This window comes from Aphidius gifuensis, linkage group LG1 (assembly GCF_014905175.1).
Source record: "Aphidius gifuensis isolate YNYX2018 linkage group LG1, ASM1490517v1, whole genome shotgun sequence".
Lineage (NCBI taxonomy): Eukaryota > Metazoa > Arthropoda > Insecta > Hymenoptera > Braconidae > Aphidius > Aphidius gifuensis.
The window spans coordinates 31248909-31262399 of record NC_057788.1 but is presented as its reverse complement, the minus strand read 5'-3'; the positions used below and the strand labels follow the sequence as shown (position 1 = coordinate 31262399).

Below are 13491 nucleotides of genomic sequence, written 5' to 3'. Positions count from 1 at the left end.
TTTTTTTTATTTTTAATCTTATTGTGTGTTTTATAAATCCAAAGTTGATGTCAACAATCATCCTATTACTTATAGTGTAGTTACAAGAAAAAATAAAAATAAATAACAAAAATAAAATAAAATTTAACACAGTGAGATAGAAATTTAATGGAACTTTCTCGTAAAAAATAAAATAAAAAATAAAATAAAAATTATATATGACATGCTATTAGAGTCATTCTATTTTGTTGTTATTTTTTTTATTATAAAGATAAGATGCATTGAATTTAGCAGCTCATTTGAGGTTGAAGCGTTGGAATGTTTGTATAGCTTTATAATTGAATTTTTATATATTTTTTTTTTTAATAATTTCTCCTAGAAAAATACATCAGTAAATATTTCTAAAATACGTCAAGTTATATTGTGAGCTTAAAAATTTAAAACCCATCTATTAGTGTAAAAAAAAACTCAAATAAAACACAATTTAATAATAGAATAAAAAAATAAACAATAATTGTTTTTTATTTTCAACTACATATGTTGTAGTAACTTTTTTGTTAGATAAATAAATTATCTAAAACCAGATATATAAAAAAAATTTTATTTAAAAAAAAAAAAAAACCTTTTAAAAGTATATATACTGAAAGCTTTTCATGAATCTTTGAAATAGAATTCTTTCAATTCTATTATAATTTTTTTTTCTCTTGTCTAACTTTTCGTTGTTTTATTTATTTTTATAAAAATGACTTGAGAGAATTCTCCGGTGGAAGAATCACGGTCTCATCGTGGCCAGAAAACGACATTGGGAAACGATAAAAATAAAAATATAAAAAGCTTGGCAAAGAGAAAAAGCTATCGAGTATTGAGTAGGTGAATTTAGCAATGGGTCCACTACCTTTCATAGCTATTGACTCTTTTTTTCGTGTCTTCTTATGCGCACTCAAGTGTACTCATCCATAAAAAAGGCATCAAACAAGAAAAAAAATTACAAAAACAATACCATTGATATTTAAAAATTCATATAATAATTATCTGTATCTATAATTTATTTATACAAATAATATTATCATAATAATAATGATCATCAATATAACGACAAATTGATGAAAAATAAATTTAAATTTAAAAATCCCTGTATTTGAATTTCACCGGATTTATTGATATATTTCTATGTTGGTTTAATGAATATTTGTTGTATAAATATATGCATGTTATAAATAAATATATATGCATGTATACGAAATTTCATTTTGCATGCAACTGTCGTCGTAGTGATATCAACGATACGAGGTCAACTGGGAAAAACCGCTTGCGGGTTGCAGCTGTTCAATTGCTGATCCAAAAACTATATAGTCATATGTATATAAAAAAAAAATGAATAAATAAAACTAATTTAAAACTTTATTATATAAAAATTTACAAATCAACTAAACTGTATCAAATAAAATTTGTCGCAAATTTATTCTATTTTATGATTAGAAATTTAATAATATTGTTTAGTTTTAATAGAAAAATACAAGTGATTTTAGGGTATTATATACATATTCGAGGTACAGCAGATGAAACGGACTTTTTTATTTATTTAACAATAAACGCAAAGGTGAAAAATTATGAAAATTTGTGAATATATAAAGCAAAACCCCCTGAATATTATCCGCCATATGAATTTCCAAGTTAGACAAAAGAAATATTAACCAATAAGTTTATGAAAAAATTCTTATAAACACTAAAACGAAAATGTATATATTTATATGTAATAAAAGAGGATAAATGAGGGTGAATAAGTAGGTTATTTTGATTGACGATTTTGACCATATAGTAATTTTAAAAAAGATGCCAGAGTAAAGGTCAATACTGTGAATTTCCCGAGGGGACCTGTTACCGGAAGATAACAATGATTCCAACACTAGGCGGATGTGAAGTGGAAAAATCGTTTGTTACAATTTTTTTTTATTATTTTCCCCTTTATATTTTTTATTTTTATATTTTTTTTTTTTGTTTCTCCACGCTTTACGAGCATCTGGCAGGTATATCTCTCGACAGTTTTAGCATGGAGATTTGGTTATTTGTATGGGTAGTTTGCCAGTATTTTTTTTTTTTATTTTTTATGTACATGTTGTCCCACGAGAGTCAGTACATACCGATGGTCCGGAATAAAGGATAAAAGCCCTTTTGAAAATACTATAAGAATGTTATTTTTTTTACTAGATCGTTATCTCAGAAAAAAAAAAAAACAAAAAGAAAAATATTTGAGACTCTGGAATGTGGTTGTTAGATTTAAAACGCTTCAACGCCTTTACTCAATAGTCTTTCAACGATTTCATTCGAACATATACAACTTGAAAAATTTAATGAGATTTGTTTTTTATTTTACTAAGGGAATTTTACTTGATGATTTTATTTTTTTCCCTACAAATTCTTTGTGAAATTCATTTATTATTTTCAATGAAAATTTTTGCTTTTTACAAATTAATTATATCATCAATTTTATATTTTCATTATTATCAACAGCTTAATTTTCAATTTAATTTATTCTTCTTTTATTTATACACTAATTAATTGACGGTTTTGTTTATTTTTTTTTCTTGAATCAACGAATAAATTAGTTTTTTTAGTTTTTTAATTGTTTTTTTTTTCAAGGATTTACGTTCGAAATCAGAGGGAACAAAAAAGACTAATGTCAAAGAGAGAAAGGGCTTGTTGAAAAATATATACAGAATACAAAAAAAGGTATTAAATACGTTGGTGAAAGACTGAATAAAAAAGTGGTTAAATGTGATAAATTGTTTTATATACAAACAATGTTAAAGAAAAAAAAAATTTTCTTTTAATCTCCAAGTTTTGTCTATTTTTTAAAAAATTTCATCAACGCTATTATACTCTCATTCCACTAAATATTTTATCTTCTTATTTCTTATTTTATTATGATATTCTTTTCATTTTTAACTGTCTTAAATTGTCCTATCATCAAAACGATTTACTATTTTTTTTTTTTTTACACCCAAACTTTTACGTTGAAAGTTGAAGTATTCAACAACTCGTTGGGTGATAATTGTATTTAAGCTTATTTTTAAATCTTTGAAAAAGTTTTTTTATCTTTTTTAATTTCGAATATCTAATAACTAATTAATTTTAGTTTATCAGTTTGAAATATTAATTTTAATTTATCGAGCTTTTTTTTGGATATAAATAATTGATAGTGTATTTATCAAGAAGAAAATACACATTGATAATTGATTAGAGAGTGTAAATGCGTTAGTTGTTAACACCTTTTCACTTTATTCTCAGTTATAGCTCACTTCATCTCTTGACCACTATTCCCTGTTGAGAGCTTTCGCATCAACGAAGGATTTTAGTAATAGTGAATGAGGATTAGGCTATAAACTACCACTGACAAACCAACCACTGACAATGAACTCTATGAATTTCATTTAATTTGTCGAGCTATAAACTTTATCTCAATAAATGAATTTAAAAATTTTTCTATAATTTAATAAACAAAATTTTATCATTCGTAGTTTCTTATTTTATATTTAACCAGCTTATTTTATTATTTTATTTTTTTTATAATAAAATTAAAGAAATAATAACAAAAAATATTTAATAAAAATTGAATATAATTTATTTATTAACTTGTTATTTCGTTAAAGAATAATTTGAAAATAAAGTATCATTTTTTCTGTTGAAACTTTTTTAAAGTATCAAATTAACTTTAATATTGTTGCTGCTGTTTTAAAGTGTTTTTTTTTTTTTTAAATTCTTTTAGTGAGAAAAATTCAAGTAAAAGTGTAATTCATTTAAAAATATATCAAGAGATAAAAAAAGTTTTAGGATACATAGTTAAAATTTGATAGATCAATCAAAGTGATAATGTTAATTGATAAATATACTGACCATTTATCCAGGTTCCATTGAAGTTTTTAGTGGACAATGAACCCCAAAGCCACTCATCCAAAGTTATACTAGATGTGGTAGTTGTTTGTGAATTTCCTTCATCCGGATTAAGTTTTAATAAAAATAATGTTGCTATCAGCAGTAATAGCACAACAAGGGCAATTAATCCACCTGCAAATAATTTACGCCAATTTCGACGTGTATTTTTCGTCATCAGGTCCTGAAATAAAGAAGAAAAAATTAAATTAAATTCAATCAACTTTTAAATAATAAAATTAATTCTATTTTTTAATAACACACAATTATACATTAAAAAAAAATTATTCAATGTAAAAGTTTATATTTAATTTCAATTGTATATTAATTTCAATTTTTAATTTCATTTTTTTTGTATTTTTTTTCACAATAATAAATGTGATTTTTAATAAATTGTCTTTATCGAAATTTAATTTGATAGGTTGAGCACGAATTCAATTATCCATCATGTTATTTATTTCACATTTTCAATATATATTTATCCCTTGGGAATAATATCGATTTGTAATTTCTTTTATTACATAAAAAAATAATAATTTCAATCTGATTTTTATTTTTCAGGTGAGTTTTGTATTCTCACCAAATCAATTTATTTCTACATCAGGTATTTTTTCAATTTATATTTCATTTTTTATATAAATTTCATTTAAAAAAAAAAAAAATAATATTGATAATCTACTAGTATTATCATTATCATTGTTATTACTATTTGAAGATTTATTGTTACTATAAAAAAAAACTTAAAACACCCTTTTTGTTCTCGACATTTACAAGCTCATTACACGACAAATATACACCCTATAAAAATAAAATAAAAATAAAAATAAAAATATAATAATCATAATAAAATAATAATAAACTGTAAAATCGATAGTCGCTTGAATGACACACAATTTGATTTTCCTCTTCGCTGATTAATCCATTCCATACACACATAACGACCCTTGTTAGATTTTTTTTTTTTTTTTACTCATCAACGAATAAAATTATTTTCCATACTTATATTTATCTCAAACCAGTGATAACCAGTGATAAAAAAAAACCTATTCAAATTATTTACATTCATAAATTTATTAATTTATAAAATAAATAAAATATATAATTATTAATTAAATATTGATAATAATTTTTTTATTTATTTATCAATGTTTTTTTTAAATCAAAATTGAACAAGTCATTTGAAAACTTTGTCAGTAAAATTTTTCTTGACTCTATGAGCAAGAATAAAAAAAAAAAAATAATAATAAATAAAAAAATAAAAAATTTAATAAAATCTGCGGTAAAAAAAAAATATGTAGTAATGGTTGCAATGAGTGTTACCAATAAATTATCAAAAGTAGAAGTACCATAGTGCTAGTTCCCTAGTTGGCGATTGTGCTTGCAAGCTTCAACCCACCTCATTGCCAACTCTAGTTTTCTTTTTCACGGCCCACTACTCGTGCAGAACAGAATTATATTTTTCTCTTTTTTCAACACAGAGAAAAGATAATCATCACATATCTGTACATCACCAACACACAAATACTAAAGCACTGTGTTTTTTTATTCTCCTCACTTGCCCTTCCTCATCATTTTCCTGGATCTTTTGCGTTCTTCTTGGATCGTTTCACTCTCTTTTATATTTTTTTTTTCTATTGCCCTCACTTGGGACTCGACGCCGCCTGGATTATTAATCCCTTTTGGCCGTTATAAAGTCGGAGAAAATACCGGGGACGTGGCGTCGTTCCAGATTCGCGAATTAAATCGACCGCGCCTGAACGAAGTACTTGAAAAAAAATTTCTCTACAAGACTTAAATATTTTCAATCGTATTTTCATATATATAAAATATCTTGACCATTTTTTTTTTTTAAATTTCTATTAGCTTTTATATTTGTTCTCAATTCTTTTCCTGCATTATTATTTATTATTTTTTTTTCACGATTTTTTTTTTTTTACTATCATTATTATTTTGCCTATGACTTGGCAATACTTTGGCAAAGTTAATTCAATTTAATATAGACGCTAGGTACATTAGTTCTCCCGATAAAATCAATTATTAATTATTATTTTTTTTTTTTTCTTTTTTTGAGATTTTTTTATATTATTAAAAATTTCTATTAATCAAGAGAGTGAAAAGTAGATGTATAAAATAAATTGAAAATATTTTTTTTAACGACATAAGTAAAAAATATTTTCAATGAAAATTTATCCAATTTTTCCAATGCAGATTAATTAAATAACTCTAGATCGAAAAAAAAAATTAAAATGAAATGGAAAAATGGTATTGTAATAAAAAAAAAATCTTCATTTTTACAACTGAAAATTTCTAGAGTTTGAATTTGTAAAGAATAAAATAGATCATGCTTGATTCGTGACAGACACTGATGTTGAATATATTTAAAAATATTTTAAAACTTAATAAAAATGAAAGAAACTTAGAGAGTAAAAAAAAATTAATAATTTATATAAAACTTGAAAAAATAATAATGGCATTATAAAAATGAAAAAAAAAAATTGATGATGCAGATTAAAATGAAAACCTTAAAAATGCTTTTTTACGAGTTCAATGAAAAACTGGTAAAATAATAATAAATTAGGATAAAAAAAAAAATAATAAACGTCAAACTTAAATTGCACTGTACACATTTTTGCTTTTATCAGGTGCAATGTCCTTTTTTTTATTATTATTATCATTTTTTTTTCGACTGACAAAAAGTGTAAATACAAGTTTTTATTACGTTAGAATTGCTCATTACCCAGCTCTTGGCTTTTATTCACGCTTTCCACCTTCATCGTTCCAGAGCATCCGAAAAGTTAAATGAGATATATAAGCCTCTAGTTATTTTTGCTTACTATTTTAAACATAAATAATATGAGTAAGCAACAACTTGCTATTTACGTTTGTTTTATTTTCATATAAATAATTTTTTTTCAATTCTATATTTTGTCTGATTATAAAAGAGCTATTCTACTTATCATCATCAAACATGTTTTATTTTTATTCAATAAACTTTGAAAATAAAAAGCTAAGATTATAAATGATGTTTAAATAACTGAATAAATGAATTTTTGTAATTATAAAAGTTGAATGTAAAATAAAAAAAAAACTCATTACAAATTTTGTTCATTTTATTTTGAATTTTTTTTTGATTTGTTTAATTTTTTATAATATATTTATATTTTGTAAACATAAGTTACTTTTTATGGATATAAATGTTGAACGCCACTAATGAGCTAGAGGTTATCTCACTTGTTTTTTTTTTCTTTTTTAATTTTTTACTTTTTTTTTTTGGTTGAGAATTCAGCGGAGTAGATGTAATCGTGATGGAAAAAAAAGGAATGCGGATGAACCAAAGGAAGAGTATTAAAAAAAATAAAAAATGTATAGTTGTAGAAAATAGATGGAATGAAAGGCCAAATTTTGTGTGAAAATTTCATCTGAAAGGGCAATTTCCCGTTAACTTCCATTAAGTCTCATTTGAAATATAACAAAGAGAATACATAAAATAATAAAAATAACAAAAAATAAATTCCCAAAGTCGCAACACGTCTAATTTTGTTAAAATTATTTCAAATTATCATTACGAATAATTATATCATAATTACCTAATGAACGTAAAAAATAAATTAAATTATTATCCAGAAAATTATTAGAGGGTTAAAAGAACATTATGTCGTAATATATTTTAATACTTTTTTTTAAGAAAAAAAAATATTAATAAGAAACAATAATGATGAATAATAATGGCTTTTATTTTTTTGGCAAATGTAGATGATTTTTTTTTTTCCCTTTTAGAACCCAGAGGAGTACAAAGAAATAAAAAAAATAAAAGAAATCTTGGACAATTAAGTTAATTGTGTGCATCCTATACCTTCACACAACCTTTTCGATTTCTTGCCAAGAATATATCCACGTAATTTCTTTTTTTTTATATATATTTTTAAAAAATTTTTTTCCTCTTTTGTATTTTCATTTTATCACTATTGTTTTTCCTTCATTTCCTTCATCGTCCCTTTTTTTTTTTCACTCTACCAAGTCGATAGAAAAAACACAAAAAAAAAAAATCCACGCAGATGTGAGCAGAAAGAATAATATTAGGATTTCAATTGATCCACATTGTTGAAATAATAATTTCATTTATTATTAAAAATAAAATTAATAAATATTTATATTATTTTTTAATTTATAATATTATTTTAAATGTATAAATTTTATTTTAAAGACAATAAGAAAAATATTTGCTCAATTGTCTAAACACTGTACGTAGATGATGGTAACTTTGAAAAAAAAAAAAGGATAAATAAATAAAATAAAAAATTAAAATGAGTGAAAAAGAGGCAACGTTCCCTTTTGTGTAATTAGTTTGTTGAGTAAAATGGAAAAGTTGGATTGAACTCGGTCAGAGTGTATAGCTAACGGGCGAACTTTAGTACAATATTCATTCGTATAAAAGCTGCGGGCATCCAATGTCCGAAATGTACAAAATCACTCGGGCAGTCCATGATTGAAATTCGTTTTGTAAATCCTTTTTTTTTATTTTTCAAATTATTTCACTGATTCGGTTTTTTTTTTTGCAATCGATTCCCAAGAGGTCAACTGGCTTTTGCTAAATGTTGAAAAAAAAATTTACAAAAGTGATCAATTGGAGATTTTAAATTTGAGGTAACTCAAAAACATGACATGGGAAATAATTAAATAAATATATAAAGAATTTTCTCTGCAGAAATAAAATTAATTAATATATAAAATATATATAATTTTACATTATTAGTATGATTTTTTTTTCGTTGAAATAATTGCAGTTTTATTTAATAAGCAGAATTTATTATAATGATGAAATAGTGGACGTTACAGTAATGATAAAACGAGACTTTTTGTGTATATTTATATATACAGTGGAATATGCAAAATACTGATTATATTTCAAAGATAAATTAGGAGCATGAAAACCAAGTGAAATTTTACTATAAACATCGTTGCAATCTGTGCTAGATGACGTCATTTGCCAAGTCAATTTTACTTTGAAATTTTAATGTTTTTTGTAATTAATAAAACTGGACTTTTCAAGTACACTAAAACTAAATAAACATTATTATAAATTACATTTAAATAGAAAAGAAAAAAAAGAGAATTCTCTCATATAATAATATTTATAAAAAATAAATTAAATTTTTATCTTGTTATTTGAATGAAAAAATATTCATTTTAAACTTTTTTTTAAATTTTAATAATCAATTCGATTAATTTAAAAGTATAAAAATTGGTTTATTATTATAGAAATATATTTGTTTTTTTTTTTTAAATTCGTTTGTTAAAATAATTAGACAAGAATATTATATTACGATCATTAAATTTACTGATGATCATTATAATTTAACAACGATATATCCTTATTATAAAATTGAAAATTTATAATAATCATCAAAACAATTAAAATTTAATTGAGTGTATTATATTTAATTATGTTTTTTGAATTTTAATTGATTATTGATTATTAGTTTTTACTTATTGAACATGATTAACAACTGTATCAAATATTAATAACATTTTTCAAGTAAAATTATTAACAAAATTTTGCAGTTATTATTTTTTATTAAATATTTATATTAATTCTCGTGAGAATTAAAGCTGGAGCTTAGATTTTAGTATATATAAATTTTTTATATAAACACAAGGTTCACTAAATAAATAATAAACTAACCACTTGAAACAAATTTTCAACTAGTTGTTATCAATATTTCATTGCTGATAAAATTGCAAGTTAAAAAAAAATTGCATTTAAAAAAAAAAAACAAATATTTAAATAATTATACAAATAAATAAATAAAAAAAAATGAATAAATATTTAAAAAATAAATAAACTTGATCAGTATGTTATTCAAAAAAATGATTGATGTAGATTTAAAATAAATAAATAAAATAATTTGAACATGACTGACAATTGATTATTCAAACAATGATAAAATTCATATGTAGTGATTTGTAGTCTATACTTGAAGGTGTAAGCCTTGCCAAACTTTCTTTATCACAATTTAAAAATCCAATGAAACATATCGTAAAGGTTGAGCAAAAACGAAGAAGAAAATTCAGTATTGAAATAGAGATATAAAATATAGTACTTTGAATTGAGCTTGCAAGCTCGAATTGGGTCGACGATACACATACACACCCACATTTATTCTTCATCCTCAACAAATATATATACTAAAAAACATTTTTCACATAGCTTCTTCAACTCACGATTTTTATCGACAAGTTTATTCAAATTTTTATCAATATATCCTTCTTTTTTTTCTTCTCACAAAACGGATATACATGTGTGTGCTTGAAGATGAAATATTTATTTTTTTTCATTTATAAAAACTAGATTTGTATTTATTTTTTTATACTGACCCTTTGATAGATAATTCTTCAAAGAATCAGTAAATCCATTTTTAATGGTCACTCGCTCTTTGGAATTTGGATAAATATTCTTACTACGAATTTATTTATCTACATAAATATTTTTTTGAAAAAGAAATAATATGCTTTATCCTCTGTACTTAAAAAAAATAATAACAATATCAATATTTTTATTGTTATAAAATTTTATATAAGAAAAAAATAAAAATCTTCAAAGTTAATGTTGCATTATGCATTTTTTATTATTTTGAATATCTACAATCTTTAGAGACATAAATGCTCATAATATTGTTGATAAAAAAAATATGTATGTGTGTAGTAAATATCGATGTGGATAAGAATATTATCCTGTAAAAAGGAAAAAAAAATATTTTATATGTAAAATAAATAGTCTATCCAATTCGGATATATTTTCGAGGGATCATAAAATCCAATTGAGAGAATAACATCACATGGAATTATGTATACAAAATAATAGTATAATTTTTTTTTGTTTTTTTCTTTATATACTTTTTGTGAATATCAATATGAAGCTTTGGTTTTTTTTCTATTTGTTTTTTTAGACTATTATCGTGTGACTGTGTCAATGAGATTGATGATGATTATTTTTGGCTTATTCCTGAAAAAACAATTTGAGATATTCTCTTTTCCTTTTCATTTTATTCGAAAAAAAAAAAAATGAAATTTATTCTAAAATCATATTTCCATTCATCAATTTGAAAAAAAATAAATAAAAAAAATTGTAACATTTGTGAGCATGAAATTTCATTACCATCAGTTGAATGAGCACCATTTACCTGACAAACTTTTCATAAAACATTTCTTTATTATTTTTTTAATATACATTTTATGATTGTTTTTTTTTTTTTCAACTTGAATGAATGAAAAAAGAAGAATTATTTTTAGCTTTGATAGCATAAAAGTTAACCACTAACATTGTATTAACTTATGGAACACTGAACTTGAAACTCTCAGCAGCATAAGTATGTGTTCAACTTGTGTAAATATTAAATATCACAAGTATATTTTTGAATAAAATTTTCAAGTATTTAACGAAGAATATGTTGTAAAATTTGATAATTAAAATACTCAAATTTTGTAAATTACATAAAATTGAACATCAAGACAAAATATTCACAAATTTTGTATATTGAATTTTGTGGTTTTGTTAAGTAAATTTTGTAATTGAAGTCAACTATAATTGTGTTAAGGTTACCATGTAAGGAAGATGTTCAAATTTAATGTAATTATTTTAATAAATTTCATGTCTTGTAGTATCAATTCATCATCAGCACTTTCATATTTTCGTCACTAAAAATATATACCTATACAATGAAATATTTTAATTTGTAAATTTTAATAATAAATATAGAGATTTTCCATAAATAAATAACAAAAAATTTATAATTAAATAAAACTATTGATATAAATTTTACTTTTGAAATTATTGATTGTACTTTGATGATGATAGAATTGAATTACATTTGCCTTGAAGGCGTGAAAGGACAGGATATGCTTCCAATATCCTGAAGTCCTTCTATCGTGTTATAGTCGACCCAGCTAAATTAAGGTTAAATCCAATTTGTGCCTTTGGGTACATCGAATGAGAGAAGTTACCATGCAATCTTGTGTGAGGTTAACCTGAAGGTGACTAATACATGATTGTATCCTTTATATAAAATATATATAGACTTGCTATTTAATATACTTCACTGGTCAATCATTATCAAAGTTTAATATTAAAATTTACATTTCAATTTTTCTATATTTTAATATAAATAATTAATTGCAATTTTTATTATTGAAAAGATAAAAAATTCTAGTAGCTGCTAGGTGTTTTATATTTCATTAAAATCCTGGAGGTTATTATTTTTTAAAACTAATTAATCATAAGTCAATATTTGATTTTCTATATGCTTTTTAAATTTCCATTTTTATTATTTTAATGGTTGAAAAGTATTTGTAATATATTAATGATATTATTCAAGTCAAATTATAAATTAAACAATTGCAATTATTATTTGTCATATAATATTTATTATAATTCTCATGAGAATTAAAGCTAGAGCTTAGATTTCAGTACATAAATTTATTTATTTAATTGGCAAAAGTTATGTTAGATTAAGCTCACTAAATAAATAATAAATTAACCATTCAAAACGAATTTTCAACTAGCTGTTATCAATATTTTATGATGATGAAAATTGCAAGTAGAAATAAAAATAAATAATCCTTTATTTTTAATAATAAAAAAATGTTTAAATTCTTTAAAAAATAAATAATATTGATCAGTAAGTATATTATTATAATTTTGATAATAAATTTGAAATATCCATTAAAAAATCTCGAGAGATATTATTATTAAAAGTTAATAAACAATTAAATTTCCCATGCTTTAAAAATTTCTAAGAGATATTAAAAACCACTAATTAATGACCATTTATTTTTCCATTGATAAATATATATCATCATTAAAAACAAATATATCAAATAGTAAGTCCATGATCAAAATATATATCTTGTTTGTATCTCTTCTTTAGCCATTATCCACAGTAAATTTCTAGAGACTCGCGAATACAACATTCAGTACAAATCCTCATTAAAACGGACATACAACCGATCCTATATACACTTGACTACATATATACAACAACAGTAAATACATTTCATGCAACGATGTAGAAATAACAACACACATTGTGCAAACTAATGAATAGGAAATGCTGATCAAGATTGATGTATTTCCAAAATAAAAAAAAAACCAAACAAAATATCCTTTTAAAAATTTGTTCAATAATTAAAAAACAAACTAAACTTTTTTATAGATTAAAATTTACATAATTGGATATATGCATGTATAAAAAGATGTAAAGAAAAAAATAATATAAATAATAATTTATATTTATAAAATATGATTCTCATACAAGAATATGAGAGAAAATGAGAAAAGGGTAAGAGTTTGTTATCACCGAGGGAATTTATTTTGTTTCTATACCATACGACAAATTTAATAACGTTGTGTACCCGTTGATACTTGGTTCACTGTACACGTATATACTATGCCCCATAATATATCCACGAATAATAGTCTTGTAGCATTTTCCATGAGGTTTTACATCCTATATATTTAACAAATGAACGATACAAGATTTATAAGTTCATATTATATTTTTAGAAGCTTGTAATAATTTTTTTTTT

General features: G+C 22.9%; 1 protein-coding gene across 2 annotated transcripts in view; it reads right to left on the bottom strand.

Moving 5' to 3' along the window:
- LOC122860423 (venom dipeptidyl peptidase 4) overlaps positions 1–13491 on the bottom strand; it is a 119522-nt gene that overhangs the window by 40594 nt on the left and 65437 nt on the right. For both annotated transcript variants that reach the window (XM_044164235.1, XM_044164236.1), the window contains one exon: positions 3874–4093. In XM_044164235.1, coding sequence (XP_044020170.1) covers positions 3874–4093 — 220 coding nt within the window. The remainder of the gene's footprint in view (positions 1–3873; positions 4094–13491) is intronic.